Genomic DNA, 16,472 nt, shown 5'->3' on the forward strand with positions numbered 1-16,472 from the left:
AGTACCTTATTCAACCAGTACTACAGTATAAACGATAAAAATGGTAAAAATTTCCTTCGTCAAACTATTTTTTGGCAGGCGTGAGAAAAGCGTTGGGCGGGCGTGAGTGCGTGAGACAATGGCTGAGGCGTGAGACTCACGCCTTAGGCGTGAGACTTGGTAGGTCTGGTTCAGCTCGTAGCAAGTCAAAGCTGTTTCTGCATGTATATATACATATATATATATATATACATAATGCGGTTGTCTTGAAAACAGCTTTTGTGGGGCTCATGGGTTCAAATCCCATTCTTTCCTTTAAGATAATATAAATGTTTGTTTAGAGAAGAGGGGGTTATAGTTTAAAGAAAAACGCTTGCTTGTCGACAAAGGGCGATTATTCGGCTCTCCGTTAATCATGCATGCGAGAGCAAAGAGGAAACAATATTCGACGATTTGCTAAAGACTCCAACTGAGTCTGGCGCTCATCGGTGAAAATTTCAATAAAAGCCACGCCCAGGCTGTACACGTCGCTAGGCAACGAGCTAGGAGCAGCACTACCGTTAGCACGCGGCACTCTTTCGGGAGAAAGATAGTTGAGACTGAGTGGATCGGTAGAGAAAACTCTCAATGTACGTCAAGTCACGTATGGTTTGGGACGCACTTGATGGAGATAAGCGATTGCTGACCGTGACGACGTGTCCATAGCAATAGACAGTCTCCTTGCTAGTTTCTACCGTCTGTTCCGCTTGGTTTTACCATAGATATAAAAAGTTTTATATCTATGGCTTTACCCTTGCTTGGTGTTTGATCGTAAGGCCGCTTTCCTCAGTCTTGTCTCGCTTCCATGCGATTAATGAGGCGATAATTATTTCGTACCAGTGTGAATAGTTGAATGGACGAAGCCAAAAACGTGAGAGATTGAAACACATACCGGGTAAGTCTACCTAATCTAAAAAACAACTTGAGACAATACGACTTTGTGACGACGATTCTCTTCTTCTCCTTCAAACTTTCCCTTTACCAGTCTCTTCACTGGCTGAATGCCCAAGCGTGGCAGTTCTGCTAATTCTCTTTCTAGAGCTGTTAGGCATTCGCCACTCGCAGGACGACGTTCTTGACTAGCAATCATTCTTGAGCATATTTCATGCAGTTGAGCACGATTGACTAAGCAGCTTAGCTGACCTTTTCTCTCATCCGGAATCGGCGCCAAGCCAGTGAATATTTCAATTATCGAAACCCCCAGACTGTAAACGTCGGTAGGCAACGAACAGCGTGCCGATGTGGAAGCCATTCGCTCTGGAGCGAGATAGTTGGGGCTGAGAGGACCGGCTGATTTCGAGCTATCCAGCAAGTGAGCAGGTCCTAAATCAGCAACTTTAACTCTCATATCTTTTGTCACCAACGCGTTCGTTGGACGAATATCGCCGTGAACGTAGGGACGAGGAAGGAGCTCGTGGAGATACGTAATCGCTGACGTCATGTCGACAACGACTGAGAGCTGCTCGTAATCATATAGATACGAGCCGCACGAGTGAGCGGCATCCATCAGTTCGCTCACGGATCCCTCTAGTAATTCGGAGACGATTTGAAAAGGTTGATTTGGGGTCATTATAGCACCGCACACTCGCACGATGTTGGGGTGATGGAATCGACTGGCTGTAAGGACTTCACTTCGAAATAGAGGAATCGTTCTATCGGTCATGATGACATCGCGGAATTTCTTGACGGCGACTTGCCTGCCGTGCCAATAGCCAATAACAACGTCTGAAATTAATTAATTAATTTCTAGGTGCGAAATTATTTCACAATTTAACCTGCGAATGCTCCTGCTCCAAGCTTGTCCTGTGTGAGCTGAATTTTTTGTGGGCTAATGCTTAGAACTTCTACAACTTCGTTGAGCTTTCGTCGCGATTCGTCAAGCGACTCTTGCAGAGTCTGACAATCAGATTCAAAAGATTTTTTTTCAGCATAAAGCTGCGTCCTATGTCGTTTTTGGAAACATCATTTTATATGCACCTAATATTAAATTAGGGCTAGCGTTTCTTACATTTGCGCCTCGAGAGATTGGCATTGAGCTTTAAGAGTCTGGCACTGAGTTTCTTTTACCAACCTTTAGTGACACATGGAGCCATTCTACAGGCTAAAGAACGACTCTTTCTTACTTTTCTTCTTCTAATGTTCTGCTCTCAGCTTGAAAATGGGTCCTGCCATCATTACTCAACGTATCGTCAAAAAACGTTATAGTGAGAATGCGCACCGTTGGCGTTGATGACGGCAAAGAGCCGCCAGTTCTGACCTGTATACGTAAAATGCTCATATTCATTTACATATAGAATTACTTCAGATCTACTTTTCTGCTTGCAGAATTTCGTTTTGTTTTCTATGAATAAAATGCGACCAATTAGTTACACTCATTTCTGACATAGAAAATATACCATGAATGCTATTTACCTCGTTTCTTCCAGTTGTAGCTCAAGATCTCGGATTTTTCTTTGAGCGTCTAAAACTGGAATTGAAGCAGACCCAGCGAAAAGGAGAGATTCGATTTTCGTGAATGATTTGCTTGAGGGACCTACGTACTAAAATGACGGTTCTATCGCAATTCATTCTGATTGGCAATTACCAATGATAAAAATTTTCATAATTTGCTTGTCTTCATTTCCGGAATAGCCGCCAGAAAGAATAAGATGAGCAGAGCCGTCTTGATTGGCTACACAGTGAAGGGCGTGGCCCCGAACCTGCGCCATGTCCAGGGTCAAATCAATCTGAAACTCATATTGGTATTTTATTGAAATCACAATATCCATCTACTTTGTGTGACTTTTTCTCATCAAAATCAATTACATATTCGTCGTCTGAAAGTTGGTCCCCTACGCCGCCGATCATTAGAAAGCAATTCTTCCTTAAGAATCCTCTTTTCACTAATCGACAGATTCTGTGGTGATATCGAGCGGATGGCTTTGGAAGGAAATCGATGCTAATCCATTTCTACTATAAATAATTAGTTGTTGCCAAACATATAATTATCGTAAGATTTGCCTTTTCTTTCAAATCAATCACAAAGGCATCATCACATGATTTCCCTCCAAGAAGGCCGACATCCCCTCCATGAAGTAATCCTCGATGTTGATCAATCGTTTCCAACGCTGCACTGCAGCGTGGTTGTGGTCTTATTCCACCTAACTCAACATCCAACCAATACCCTAATAATTAACATTTGAATTATTTCTAGATTTCAATTAACCCGATTTACCTTCCTCTCTTCTCTTTTTGAATGCAAACTCATAAATCTCGTTGTTCATTTGCCTAATGCATTGTGCTCCTGATTGGAGGTGGTCTTGAGGAATAGATCCGCTCCAGCCTCCAAACATGATCATTCTCTCCCCAATGGCCCACAAACAACAATAGTGGCGTTGCCATGGTTTCTTGCTATGAGTGGGAGTTGCTACTTGGATCCATTTCATTTTCTTCAGATCCAAACCAAACACCTCACCCAGAAGATCCCCGTCTTCCTTCTCTCCGCCATACGAATAAATTATCCCGTTGATGACCACGCATTGGGCTCCCCAGCAAGCCGGAGGAATTATATTTCCTTCGGCAATATGGCGAGTCCATTTCTCCTCTTCTTGGACATTACAAGACCAGATTTCGTCACGGGGGAAGAAATCGTATGGATATTTCCCTTTCCTTCCATCGAAGAGATGCAATTTATCGTCGATTAACGCACTTTCGTGAAAATATCGAGGCTGAGGTAATGATGCTCCGGCCATTTTGACGTTGAAATGACTTCGATTGAAGTTGAAATGACTTCGATTGACGTTACGTAGTCTAAAAGGAATTTCTAATTGCATAGACGAAGGCGTTCTCGACCATTCTTACTATTTCTATTTCTTAGACGGAAACAAAGAACGAGGAATGTAAACGCCCGTATGTTTGTTCAGCCACGGTACTTATGAATGTAAATGCCCGTATGTTTGGGAAGCCGTACGCCACGTAGCCTCGGATCCTAGCCTCTGAAACCCAGACTCCTCCCGCGCGCGCTAAAGCTTGGCTTCTCAGTCTGGGCAACTTTGTACTGCGCGGCGGTTCCTTTGTTGTAATTGGATTACACATTACGTCACTCCTTTCGCATTGGCACGCGACTTCCCGAACCCTGTTGGGAAGCAGCCGAAGACGTAATAGCCGGTAGAAATGGCTTTTATGCTCTGACGTTGTTCGTCGTTTTTAGTTTACGTTCAAACGAGAGCGATTGCTTCGTCCATCAGGCTAACGCTAACGTTGCGCTACAAGGTCGTAATTTGATAATGAAGCTCGTCGCTGATTGTCCACTCTCTCAGCGAGGCTCGTCGCTGATTGGTTTATTGGCAACAAAGGAACCGCCGTTCGTAAGGGAGTTGCCCAGACCCTCTCTCGCCCCGGTAACGCGCGCGAGAAGGGTCTGGGTTTCCGAGGCTACCTCGGATCCCAGACTCTCCCTAGCACATCCGGGGCATGTGCTCGGGAGAGTCTGGGGGCTTCTATACATGAGTCGGTACATTTGATGCAATTAAGTGTAATTGTTGCGACGCCCCGTACTAGGCGCTTCGCCAAGAGCTTCTCCGATGCACGATTTCTGCTCCGCGAACATGGTTATCCGAAAGGTCCTCAATCTTTTCGTAAAAAAAAGGCTCATTCTAGACAAACGGCTCGCGGTCTTCGAGTACAGGCGCTGTGAGACTAAAACGTCGTCTGAGACTAGTGACGTCGTCTTAAAAGAATTACTACGTCACTAATGGGCGTCTGTGATAGGGCAACAAAATCCATTGCTCGTGTGTTCATTGGCCAATTACGCAGACAAACGTACCGCCATTAGGCTCTAGTCCCCCCAGACTCTCTCCGCGAGCGGCGAAACCCGTATAAGGGTTGCGCGCGCTCGCTAGGAGAGAGTCTGGGTCTCCGAGGCTATACGCCACGGTACTTAGTTTCTCGAGAAGTCGCCCAAATTGTGAGGCAGATCAGTCTGCACTCACTGGCAGAGTAACAGTTCATATTTGATCAATACATTTTTTCTCCGAGTTTTCGACTAACTTTGTCAAAGAGATTTCTATTTAACCATTTGTGGGAGGCTTCCTTGTGGCCTCAAGGTAATGCAATCGCTAGCTAATAAATACTGTAAATGACTCCGCGAATTCATTCGAGAAATTGAAGTGATGTCTCTCCCGAGTCACAAAAATATCGTCAGATCAACCCCTCTCACGGCTACACTAGTCTACTATGTGTCCTGTCAATCTTTTATGACTTGAGACAGAGTGAGTGCATGCGTATTAATTAGACTCACGCTTTTCTGAATTTCATTTCAGAAAAAAATGAAAACGCCCGACCGTTCCGGCCGCGTGCCGTGGGCCGTTCCGGCAGCGTGCCGTGGGCCAAGTCATTCCATTTCCGGGAGCATCTAGAAATGGAATTAGACAGTGCACTAACCGCCCTCCTAATTGGCAGCGCAGTACCGAGACGCAAAGGTGCCGGAGTCAGCCGGGAAATATTGCGAGGAAAGTGCGTTTCAAAACCTGGTAAGGAAGATCAGGCGCGTTAGCCGTCCGGAATGTTTATCCTCCCCAGCATTGTTATTTTTTCCTCCGCTTTGTCTAACACCGACAGCATGGCGGCACTACTGAGTGTTGAAGAAAGGGGTAGCGAGTTCCCCCGCGGTCATTCTGACTTAAGCGCCGCACGTTTCAATAATTTTCGTCGCAAATGTCACGCCGGGGATGTCATCTGTTTCCAAGTTTATTTTTAGAAATGTAATTTGCGGCACGTCCTTTTTAAGCCCCACGCGCTAAGGTCGTGGGATCAGTCGGGTAGCAGTCCGTCCTGGGGTTACTATGCAGCGAAGAGGGATCAACGCCTTGCTACTTCTTCATGTCGTCGCGGCTGCGGCCGCTCTACGTACGTGAGACTTAAATTTCGACCTCTCTTTGCCCTGGGAACATTCTAATATGCAGTAGACATCGTTGCCTTATTCCCCCGCGTGACTTTTTGTTTGGAAGATGAGAACCTCCTGTTTGCAACCTTAGCTGTAACGGCGTTGTTTACTGGACACTTTCGCAAATGATCTTAAGTTCCAAAATAGTACTGTTGCTGCTTGCCTTGGGCACCTGGAGCAGTACCACTAAAATGCCAGCTTTTTTCCGAAGCGAAGTCAGTCGCGAAGCGTAAACATTATTACCGCCGTATCCTGGTGATTCTCAGCCACCTTCGATCAGTCTATGCATGGGGTCTATGCATGGGGTCCATATGCATGGGGCTCATTAGGAAAGGCTTCTATTTATGCGTATGCTTATAGACGTCAATTCATTGTCGCCGACCCGCGGTAGCTTAGCCGGCGGAACAAAGGTGACGATCGACGGGGGTGGATTCAGCGGCGATCCGTACGACACGACGAACGTCGTATTCTTCTGCGAAGCGCCGTGCGACGTCGACTGGTTCAACAGCGGCACTAGTATGACGCGAATCGTCTGCTGGACGCGACCCTACGTCGAGGCGCGAGAAGATTCGAGTTCGTCGCGTCTGACGACGCGCGTCTACGTCGGTCCGCAGTCGCGAACTTACACGTCAACAACCTCTAGAAGATTTCGGCACGAATGGGGCGTTACGCCGTATATAGAGACGGTTTCGCCGCATTCGGGTCCCGCCGGCTATCTCGTCGTACAGATACGGGGCAATTTCTCGCTTGGAACGATCAGTGGGTCAATTCCATTCGAATTGGGTCAATGCCGTGCGAGATCTACAAGCCGAACACGGCGTTGCCGTATCGGGACTGGCGCCACAATATTCTTGAGTTTGCCCTCTTTGACGGATCCGTCGGATTTTTCAACATTTCCGTCGACGTCCGTGAGTACGGTCGGTCGTGGAATCACTCGAAAGCGTTGCACGTCGCTCCGTCGGGCGATCTCTACATGATCGAGATTCATCCAGGTTTGTATATCTGAATTCGAATTTGAGATTCCGGGATTGATATTTCTCTCCTCCAGATGTGCAGAGCATTTATCCTGCTGTTGGGTCGGCTGAAGGGGGAACGGTCGTACAAATAGAGGGCAGCGGATTTGGATCCAAAATTGAAGATGTCGAAGTTGATGTCGATGGCATTCCATGCAAAGTTCTCGCCGTCAGTTACTCCACGGTGACTTGCGAGACGGTAAGACCTCCAAATGGGTCAAACGCCATCGTGGGCGTGAATGGGACGTTCGATGGAGAATACTTTGAGGGTACATCTGTTCTCTTCCTCTAACCCACGTCGTTCACGCATGTTCGTTTAGGGTCACGAGGCGTTACAATGAAATATTGGGGTAGCATTAGCGGAGGCACCATTAATGATTTGCGCAATTCACCTTCGTATCCTCATTCTCCGGACAGATATCACAACCTTGAAAATATTACATCTCCTGCCAATTTGTGAGTTCTTTTCATAAGCAGCCGTGAGATAAACGTTCTTTGTTTCTTAGTGGGGCCAGATATGGAACCGAGCTTGAAACTGTCTTTACGGCTTCCTATTCGTCTTTTCACACTTTCTTTCTGGCTTCGGATGACCAGGGGGAACTGTGGCTTTCGCCCAACACAAACGCTTCAGCAGCAATAAGGTGAATTGTATACCATGTGCTCATCTAACTGAAATCCTAAGGATTGCTTCAGTCGTTCATTCACACACTTCTGTTGACCAGTTTGATAAGTTTCCAAGCCAAATTTTCGAGCCAGTCAACATGGAAAAAGGTCAAAAATGTTATCTGAAAGCAATTGCTACAGAATACAACGGCAACGATTTTGCTCAGGTACAGAAGAATCTACCTGCACCTGCATTTCTCTCTTCCTAACTGGGACCTTTCAGGTGGCTCTTCTCGTTCACGACACTCCACACGAGTACAAATCAGCTCAAACAAAGGATTCCATACACGAGAAGCAGCGGTTGATCGTTCGAACGGAATTTTTTCACGAAGTCCACGCAATTCACATCACGGAATACAACGGCGGCGACGGAACGCTAACCTTGACGTGGGACGCATATCAAAGCGATCCAATAGCCCTTCCTTCCACTACTGAAGAAGGTGAGCGTCCGAAAGAAAATGTACCACTTGCAGTCATCGCATGATTCTCATATTCTGCAGTCAGACGTGCCGTGTTGGCTTTGTTCACCGGAATGTGCAGTGACCCTGAGCGTGACGTCCAATTCGGAGACGTGAGGATTGCCTACGGATTCGAGTCGGGGTCTGGTGGCCGGACTAGCGAAGGGTCCAACCGCGCTGCTCCTCAACAGACAATAGGAGACGCGTACTGCGGTCGAGGATCACTGTTGGTATGCAGAACCGGCACTGAAAGTTTAAGTTTAGTGTGCTTTCCTTTTTTTCAGGTAGTTTCCGGCAATGCTGCCGTCGTGGTAGACGAAGAAGGGTAAGATTCTTTTATTTAATGTTGAGCTCTCATTGATATCCTATACAAGGTACGATGTCTTCAATTATGACAGCATCTGCATGGCTTACAAAATTCCGTCGGGAACGCATTCAACTCTTTTTTTCGACGTTCAAGACGACGTTCAAGACCTCGGGCGTTGGCTCGTTCTTCTCACTCACGATCCATCAGCTGGTCCTTATCCCGTCCTTGGGGACATAGGAGACCGTCCACTGATAGCCAATAACACGTAAGGCTTATATTTATATGCAGTAGCTGCCGCCAAAGCCGTTGGCTTTGGATGGAGTTATTCTTGCTTCAATCTGCTGGAAGCACTGCAGGGCCGCTATCCTTCCACGACGTCATTTATTGTGACTAGGATGGGGTTCTAATCGCCTGAGCCGGAATATCGAAACGGTCCGTTTCGTATCGACGAGTTTTCCATAAGAACGAGTGAAAGTCAACTTCAAGTACGGCGGTAGATTTCCGTGCGAGTCTTTATGCATTCGCCGTTATAGGATATCAGAGTTCGACCAGCAGCCTACCCGAATGGTTTGCTCTTGGAAGATGTCATCGTCGCAAACGAAACAAGTAACTCCACGGCGACGTACTACTTGGAGTACGTGCCAACGAACTGCTTCGACGAATTCACGCTGATCAACGCTACTGTGACGAGCGACGTCGCCGGAATGACAGCAACTACGTCGTGATTTAGAACCGCCACCGAAGCGCTCGACGGATCGTTCCGAGTGAATCTATTTGGAAACTGGTTCTTGCCCATAGCTCACGACGCCAACGAAGCCGAGGTAGATACGACGTCTGTATATTATCATTGGGGCATTTGCGATATGTTTTCTTTAGATGCTTGCGGCCTTCAAAGTGTCTTCTGTCGGGGAAATAACCATTCAAGCTTCCATGGTAGATGGAAACGATCACAGAGGATGCCAAGGACGACAGTGGGACGTTACGTTCAATGATATCTGGTTGGCGATCAGGTTCCCCTAGAAGTGAACGGCTCCCAACTGACAGGAACTGACGTCACGGTGGGCGTGGAAGAGGTTTGCTTTAGCTTAGATTACTTCTCATTTGCGTTGATCGATAACACTAGGTCGTTGTTGCTGGTGGTTCTTCAACCCCATACCGGGCCACATGTAGCACACGGTTGAGAAAACCCCGCAGGTAGACTAAAGCAGATTGCGGAAGCGTTTCTTCGCTAATTAAGCGTCTCTGGCTTAGGTGCGCGTATCTGTCAAAGGAATTCGCGCGAGCTGCCAAGGATCAGGCGAGCAGTACTCAAAGTATCACGGAACGAGATACTCTCCCGAAACCAGCTGCACGTTTATCTACTCAAACGACGCTCAGCCAGTCGTTAAGACGTTCAATCCCAGCGTGGGTCAAACAGGCACCATCTTGACCTGGCATGGGTCAGCATTTTCTCCTGACCTCAAAGCTTATGAAATCGAAGTTGGCGAATTGCCTTGCAACGTTTTTCTGCAAATGAAACTACGGTTAAGTGCCAGATTGGCGACTTTGTTTCGGGGCTGCACCCCGTCTCGTTTCGCATTCTGACCTTGGGCACGGCCGACACGACAGGACTATTTTTGAACTATACCATCAACATCGAGGCAGTGAGTCCAAGTTCCGGTAGTTTGGGCGGCGGCGTTGAAATCGTTATAAACGGAACCGGTTTCGCTGACTGCGGCGACGCCAACGACACGACGACTATGCGCGTCTACGTGGGCGGAAAAGAATGCGAAGTCGTAGAATGTTCGTTCGCTGTCATCCGGTGCATTGTTCCGGCGTTGAATAGCAGTGGTGCTGGAACGGTCGTCGTTGAAGTGGAAGGCGGTGGACGCGCCGAGTTTTTCAGCTTTACCTATTCGGACGCTTTGACTCCGCAGTTGCACAGTATCGAGCCGGAAAGTGGAAGCGCTGGTGGAGGTACACGCGTTGTGTTGAACGGAACCGGCTTTCCGTCGGATACATCTCAGATAAAAGTCAAAGTAGGAGAAATCTGTCGTATAAAATTCTCTGTTGCATGAGACCGTTTCATTAGATCGGTTCGTCGTTTTGCAACGTTCTCGTCGCCTCAGCCGACTCAATCGAGTGCACCACGAATCCTCATAGCGATGGCAGTGCAAGAGTCTCCGTATTTGTGACGGGACAGGGCGACGCTGTCGGAGACTTTGACTATCAGTACGAACTTTTTGTCAATGGCATGACGCATCCCTTTGGGTAAGCAAAGTGACTCTTCAGAAAAACGTTTGTTTATCCAAACTGAATCCATCATTGATTGCTAGGTCAATTTTCGGTGGTCAGAGACTGAGGATATCCGGTGGTGGCTTTGCAACAAGAAATAAATCTGCTCAAGTCCTCCTAGGAGACCATCCCTGCGATATTGAAAGCACTACGCCTTCACTGATTCAGTGCGTAACTGGATCATCATCCAGGACCCATCGTGTAGACAATTGGGGGTATATTAAACGCTGATGTTTATAAGATTAGAGATATGATTGACTTCACTTGCCTAGGAGGCATCCGGAGTATGGACTTGGGTACCAATGACAACCCAGTCATTTAGTGGTGCACGTTGGCGACTCGGTGAAGTGGACGTGGACGGGAAGTGCTTTTTCCACTCTGCGAAGTGTCGTTCAAGTATGGTTGCCGCTTCTTTTCTGTTGGCTTAATCCCTTTATCGGTCACAAGGAGATTGTTCATCGCATGGTTGTTTATCGATGCGACAGTGCTGCCGAGTATATTAATGTCGACCAGGACGGCCTATTTCACACGCTGAATAGCAACGTTCGACGCTGTTGGGGCTTCAGTCCTTTGGGAGCGTGGGCGATTGGCGGTCAGGTGTAGTCTCTCTGTTCTTAATTATAATTGATCTTTTATAGATAATGGATATATTTTGTAGGGAGTGAATTTTCCAGACGATGTCGGCATTTCATTTAGTGGAAACGGAAGTGTTCAATATGCTCTGCTAGAAATCCATTACAATAACGTCGAAGGACGATCAGGTATTTAATTGTTTCGGTACTAACTTTGTTTCTTCCTAATTTGTTTTATTTCTGTCAGATTACGTAGACTCGTCCGGATTTCTTTTATAGGACTACGCCGCCTAAACACAATGCAACGATTCTCGAAATTGGTCAAGACTATGAAGCGACGGGATTTTTTCTTCCACCGGGATTGACAAGAGCTACAGTGACGTCCTATTGCTCGCAAGAGTGCAACAAAGTGGTATGCAGCAGAGAACCACATTTCCTGTAAGCGTCTTCTTTTTTCTCTATACGCGTTTATATAGGGCGTTCCTTCAGAAGGCTCCAAAGTGGTCGCCACTCTCTTGCACTCTCATTTAGCTGGTGTTGCAATTAGGGTCAAGCAGTTTCGCAATGGGACGTTCTTGAGCTACGTCGCTCGGAACGAGTATTACGATTTTAATTTTCAGGTAATTTGCAACGGTGCAATATGTTCTTGTACGTATATCGCAATCGCGACGTACGTCTTAGGACTTTACGTTTCCTCTTACAAACGTCACAATTCGGCCGGTGAGTGTTGCTTCCTTATTCAAGGAGTATATTACTGACGTCACTAAAATAATTTTTATAAATAATAATATATTATATTATATATTATAAATTATTATTATTATATTATATAATTATTATAAATATATTATAAATAATAGGGCGACGCACTTCAGACCGAATGCGATTACAGTACCGTCGGAAGAACAGGGCTGACAAGGGTATAAACAAACTTACGTATAGGCAGGTGGTTTCAGGCACATGCAAACTTCTGCATACGTCTAGGGCGGCCTTAGTACATCAAGTGAAATGTGTCTTGCTTACATGATCGTTTATCCGTCGACAAACGCTCAATCATGTTTGAGTCAATCTTCAAGGAATGCTTTATCTCGTCTAGCCAAGGAAGCAGACGCGTATTATTAACCAAATGGTACTTGAGAGCTATTGCCTGAGAATTTTTCTTAGACAAGGTTGGGGCACTTATTACGGCGATGGTACATCGTCTCTTCGACAATCAATATCGTCTTTTAATTTCTCCAAACCCGGTGCCGACGTCGCCTATCTTGACTATCTCTTCATTGGCAGCAAGAAGTCGAGTGCAAAAGCGTCGGAGGCGAGAGATTAATCGTGAGATGAATTTAGAGTTTAGAGTTGCTCGAGATATCGTTTTCTCTAGGACGATGCGGTTGCCAACGTGTCGACGGCGTTGGTGGAGCCCCCAACCGTTCAACCGGAATGCACAAATAGTCTCGATCAACCGCCCACTGTCGTTCAATTGCCTCCTACTACCACTACTGCGACTGATTCTGGCACAAGCGCCGCTGGAATTCTCGTCTGTTCAACGGCAAGTTCACTTCTGCTTGTCGTTTTCGCGTTGGCTCTCTAGGCTTCTTGGTCAACCGTTTTTCGTGTGAAACTATGAATTGAATGTCGTTCACTTATCTTTCTGTCTCTGCTGTACTAGCTTTTAGCGGAACGCGTGCAGTAACTGCTGAAGGCACTCCTGGAGATGCAGATCGTGTGCACATGTGGCAGGGCTTCCGTCGTAAGAGCTGCACTTACCCGTACAGTATCTTGATTCTATAGCTGAGAAATCTTCTATCTTTCGAATTCATTGAGAGCGAATGCAGCGCATTGGGAAACTAAGCAGTCGATGTCCTTGGGAATTAATAATGCAAGGGTGCGTCGTATACCGTATGCTGCACATCGAATACAATCAAGTTCGATGAAAATGAAGTAGTGCTGCCGATCGAAGAAATAAAAATTATATGAGGAAATTAGAGCCATAAGAATGCGCCAGTTAGTGGACGACCAGCGGATTCCTCTATCTACAGCATGTGGTGGTTTGGGACTCATTTATGGAGCAAATACTGTGAGCTGTGCATAAAAATCTAGTGGGCAAGACTTCTCCAATATGGCGCGGCCGGGATTATGAACCAATTTAAACCTATAGTGAAGTAAAATTAGGTCACAGCGGGCACCAAATGAAACCCTACGCAGTGACAGTCAAGAATGACGCGTCAAACTCTTCAAATCAGGAAGGTGCGGGAGTGACGGCACAAACTTTATGGATCTAACGTTCGGAGACGACGCCCGTATACCTGTGCATGACGCCCGTATTTACTGCGCAATCCTGTAGATCCTCGCGCGAGCACTACGACGCCGTCGACCGATTCTGTGAACAGATGATCGTTGGAGCGTCTTGTGAATGAGAACGGTCGGATCAGTGGCCGTCTTGGCTAGGAAATCATCGTCTTATAGGCGGATCCAGACAGGACGCCGATTAATTGCGGACTGTTCGATAAGGTAGGACCTACAATGCATACAACACGTTGTATACCTACGCCTTGTTCACTTCAACCGGTAAAAAGGCAGTTTTCTCAAGCGATGTGGGCCCCGTCATAGTCTTCAGTGGTAGACATACTAGACATAATATAGACCGCGCGCGTGAATTAGGCACACTCGTTCTTCAATAAACGACAAGGAAAAAAGTAAATCGTGATTACATAGAAGGATTATAGTCAAACACGGTTTCCTCGTGCGCTGCTTATTCAAATTAATTAAGTGCTTTTTAGCCAGCTGTACGAAAATACTATAGCATCAAAGACGGACGTTGCGTATTAAGGCGATGTCTGCTAAAATTCGGTCCATTATTGCATGGCCCGCTGACTGATTTGTCATGTCTCCTCGAAATCAGACAGCATAGTTGCCAACATAGAGACATCGGTATGTGTCTACGTTTGTCGGTAGTGTGCGTTCCCATTTTAAGGACGGCATGACCTACCGTTATACGGCTTGCATGTGTGTTTCTGATAATGGTACTTGTAACGATGGAGCTTAGTTTTTGCTCGTGTAGGACGTTGCAGTTCAAGAAAATCAAACTGCCATCTGGTCGTTTAAACCTTTACCAAATTCCTCAGCTCTACCGTCTGGAATCTCAAATCTTCGTCTCGAAGACACGCTAAAGGTTCCACATGTTATTCCTTTGCTATTGCCTACATGAAGATTCCCTTACGTTACGGTTAGTTGACGTTTCCGTCTGGAATATATAACTTTTCTTTGAGTGGAACGGCGTCCGAACGTCACTGCTATTCGGGTGCCGGTGGAGGTCTGCTACGTCCTGAAGTCGTTGCGCTGAATGAGATTCCGATTTATTAGCGCGAGTGAGACCATTTCGTGTCCCGAGGGAACCGTATTTACTCGGATACTTTTCGCTTCGTTTGGAACAAAGATCGTGCGGAGCGTAAGAGTCGGCTGCTGAGCTCTCGTGATAATGTCATCTTATGCAGTCTTTGTAGCTGGACTCGGGGACAATGTCATGCTGGCTCAGCCTCTTCCTGTGTTTAGGAGTTGAAGCCTCGCAGTAGTACATATACGTCAACAAATATGAATGGGATGTGCGGCAATCCAACGAATATTGAGACATAGGCAGAGGCAGTTGTTACATATACTACCGCTAGCTAAAGTGCAAACACCCCCTGAGAACCCCCCCCCCCCCCCCAAAGCACATTGCGTACTATGTTTCATGTCAACAAAGTCGATCGTAGGCGCACTGAACGCCCTACGCGGTCACGGGCACGCCATCCATGAGGCGGTTGCACTGTAGAGAACAGTGTTTGACCACGTCGCTATCTCTAACTGAAAACCGCAGTTAGTCACGGCAGTAGCAACAACTGCAACGCGACAGTTTTTTTGGTTTCCAACATCAATTTCGGTTAGAGCTGTAGCAACATTCGGTACGACCGTAGAAGGGAAGCAAGTCGAGAATTTCACATCAAAAGTTTTTGGCCAACAAGTACGGAGGCCAGATCTGCAAAATCCAAAAACCGAACTTCCAACTTCGCCTTAGAGTAAAAAGAAAGCGTTTGCTAGGTTTTTCCCGGCGAATACTCATTAGATGTTTCTTTCTTACAGGTCTTCGACACGGGCGGTGTGCTGGAGTCTGGTCCCAAAGCGTAGCCTTAGTTTGATCAAACGAAGGCAGTATATAGGAAAAGGAGAGACTATATGTATTTATAGCTGTACTTTTGTTTGATGCTTTAAAGCCTTGCAGAGTCACGAAGTTGCGCTCGTCGTTGTCTTTCGCGTTGGCAATGCAGAAAAACACAGAAGCGGCGAAAAAGCAGAGTACAAGACGACGACTCATAACGAAAGTGCTGGACGAACGCAGGTAAACTCGACTGAGACAAAGGAGACTATAGCATCCTGTTTGAAGCATTATATGATACGCTTCCTAGATATAGACCCTCCCCTCCTCCCCCGCAAAGCTAAATGAGTATAAGACTACCCCAATCCTTCTAACTGTGGAAGCGATTCGCCTAAAAATTAAGTCTATAGCCCACTTTGTCTCTAGCGTCGACGTCCTCTATTCAACACACATGAATGTTATTAGACCCACAGGCTGTTATAGCCCAATATGCTGCCCAATTACTCAATTAGAGTGAGGTAAAGAACAGCTGAAAAACTGGAAAGCGTATAGGAAGAGGGACATCTACCAGCAGTATTACCGACAACATGCAGCGAAAGCGTGAAGCCCAACGCAACGAACTGTTTGAGTAGTCGAAAATAGAAAGGAGAATCGATTTGGCCGTTCAACTGAGTCCCCGCCGCAGCACCAGACAATCAATTAGCCTGGAGGAAGAGACGGATACGGAAAGGAAGTGAAATAGACAGTTTAGAATACACTTTCACTAGGCGACGCGTTCTCTTTACCCGTCCCGGTGTCTGATTGACGCCAGCGACCGTGCTAGACAATTAGGAAGTCACGCTAGGTAAAGGAGAAAGGAGATGATGCTATTGCATTTATTTTCATTTTATAAGATCAGTAGCCACATCCCGGTCGTCGGCATTGCGGAATGACGAGCGTTCACCGCCGCCGTTGTCGTAGGTTGGCGATCGTTAAGGGTTATTTTGGTAACAGATATGCAAGTCAGCTGAGTGATGTGCATTTCTGCATGAAAAGAGGCCCTCTTTGTGGGCATAGGTGCAGATGGAGAAGATGAATAAAAATATAAACAGTCTGGAAAAATTTGGATAAGCCGTTAG

The 16,472-nt window shown here is 46.5% G+C and overlaps 3 protein-coding genes and 1 long non-coding RNA gene across 10 annotated transcripts; 2 read left to right on the forward strand and 2 right to left on the reverse strand.

Annotated features, from left to right (window-relative positions):
* Window positions 1-781: 781 nt before the first annotated feature.
* LOC136197142 (uncharacterized) lies at window positions 782-2,960 on the reverse strand. Its single transcript, XM_065986856.1, has 9 exons — window positions 2,791-2,960; window positions 2,603-2,744; window positions 2,431-2,551; window positions 2,330-2,359; window positions 2,237-2,275; window positions 2,142-2,183; window positions 2,027-2,089; window positions 1,794-1,960; window positions 782-1,743 (listed from the first exon to the last, which is right to left on the reverse strand). The coding sequence occupies exons 1-9, from the start codon at window positions 2,863-2,865 to the stop codon at window positions 929-931; spliced, it is 1,494 nt and encodes a 497-aa protein (XP_065842928.1). The 5' UTR covers window positions 2,866-2,960; the 3' UTR covers window positions 782-928.
* A 64-nt stretch (window positions 2,961-3,024) lies between these two features.
* Window positions 3,025-4,016, reverse strand: LOC136197159 (uncharacterized). The gene is made up of 3 exons (XR_010672457.1): window positions 3,859-4,016; window positions 3,233-3,807; window positions 3,025-3,182 (listed from the first exon to the last, which is right to left on the reverse strand). It is a non-coding gene; the product is annotated as an uncharacterized lncRNA (long non-coding RNA).
* An 854-nt stretch (window positions 4,017-4,870) lies between these two features.
* On the forward strand, window positions 4,871-11,047 carry LOC136197229 (fibrocystin-like). The gene is made up of 21 exons (XM_065986950.1): window positions 4,871-5,102; window positions 5,158-5,267; window positions 5,319-5,528; window positions 5,578-5,904; window positions 6,302-6,933; window positions 6,990-7,223; window positions 7,275-7,410; window positions 7,461-7,595; window positions 7,648-7,784; window positions 7,841-8,057; window positions 8,118-8,305; window positions 8,360-8,400; window positions 8,450-8,647; window positions 8,777-8,867; window positions 8,916-9,203; window positions 9,259-9,455; window positions 9,506-9,576; window positions 9,634-10,400; window positions 10,454-10,632; window positions 10,698-10,871; window positions 10,929-11,047. Exons 9-14 carry the CDS (start codon window positions 7,716-7,718, stop codon window positions 8,787-8,789), a joined length of 726 nt encoding a protein of 241 aa, XP_065843022.1. The 5' UTR covers window positions 4,871-5,102; window positions 5,158-5,267; window positions 5,319-5,528; window positions 5,578-5,904; window positions 6,302-6,933; window positions 6,990-7,223; window positions 7,275-7,410; window positions 7,461-7,595; window positions 7,648-7,715; the 3' UTR covers window positions 8,790-8,867; window positions 8,916-9,203; window positions 9,259-9,455; window positions 9,506-9,576; window positions 9,634-10,400; window positions 10,454-10,632; window positions 10,698-10,871; window positions 10,929-11,047.
* A 2,514-nt stretch (window positions 11,048-13,561) lies between these two features.
* LOC136197618 (uncharacterized) lies at window positions 13,562-16,469 on the forward strand. Of its 7 annotated transcripts, none has more exons than XR_010672551.1 (10): window positions 13,580-13,644; window positions 13,689-13,733; window positions 14,003-14,153; window positions 14,284-14,394; window positions 14,454-14,535; window positions 14,586-14,670; window positions 14,726-15,277; window positions 15,342-15,597; window positions 15,820-16,198; window positions 16,248-16,469. XR_010672551.1 is itself a non-coding variant. In XM_065987420.1 (10 exons), exons 1-6 carry the CDS (start codon window positions 13,636-13,638, stop codon window positions 14,772-14,774), a joined length of 381 nt encoding a protein of 126 aa, XP_065843492.1. In that variant the 5' UTR covers window positions 13,580-13,635; the 3' UTR covers window positions 14,775-15,077; window positions 15,147-15,277; window positions 15,342-15,597; window positions 15,820-16,198; window positions 16,248-16,469. The 7 variants fall into 7 exon arrangements, 5 of the variants coding, with proteins under 5 accessions (XP_065843492.1, XP_065843490.1, XP_065843493.1 ...); XM_065987420.1 differs by lacking the exon at window positions 14,003-14,153 and having other exon boundaries at window positions 14,726-15,077; window positions 15,147-15,277; XR_010672550.1 differs by having other exon boundaries at window positions 13,562-13,733.
* The last annotated feature ends 3 nt before the right edge of the window (window positions 16,470-16,472 follow it).

The sequence above is a fragment of the Oscarella lobularis genome, chromosome 17 (genome assembly GCF_947507565.1).
Source record: "Oscarella lobularis chromosome 17, ooOscLobu1.1, whole genome shotgun sequence".
In the NCBI taxonomy this organism is placed as follows: domain Eukaryota; kingdom Metazoa; phylum Porifera; class Homoscleromorpha; order Homosclerophorida; family Oscarellidae; genus Oscarella; species Oscarella lobularis.

Bases quoted from the DNA above. Each gene is read 5' to 3' on its own strand.
- LOC136197142 (XM_065986856.1), bottom strand. From the start codon at position 2,865: ATGATCGGCGGCGTAGGGGACCAACTTTCAGACGACGAATATGTAATT. The intron at 2,745-2,790 runs GTAGATGGATAT...TATGAGTTTCAG, and splicing joins ATGAGAAAAAGTCACACAAA to ATTGATTTGACCCTGGACAT. The intron at 1,744-1,793 runs GTTAAATTGTGA...AATTAATTTCAG, and splicing joins TGGAGCAGGAGCATTCGCAG to ACGTTGTTATTGGCTATTGG.
- LOC136197229 (XM_065986950.1), top strand. From the start codon at position 7,716: ATGGAAAAAGGTCAAAAATGTTATCTGAAAGCAATTGCTACAGAATAC. The intron at 8,058-8,117 runs GTGAGCGTCCGA...CATATTCTGCAG, and splicing joins TCCTTCCACTACTGAAGAAG to TCAGACGTGCCGTGTTGGCT. The intron at 8,401-8,449 runs GTAAGATTCTTT...ATCCTATACAAG, and splicing joins GTCGTGGTAGACGAAGAAGG to GTACGATGTCTTCAATTATG.
- LOC136197618 (XM_065987418.1), top strand. The intron at 13,734-14,283 runs GTAGGACCTACA...TTGCTCGTGTAG, and splicing joins ATTGCGGACTGTTCGATAAG to GACGTTGCAGTTCAAGAAAA. The intron at 14,395-14,453 runs GTTCCACATGTT...CGTTACGGTTAG, and splicing joins GTCTCGAAGACACGCTAAAG to TTGACGTTTCCGTCTGGAAT.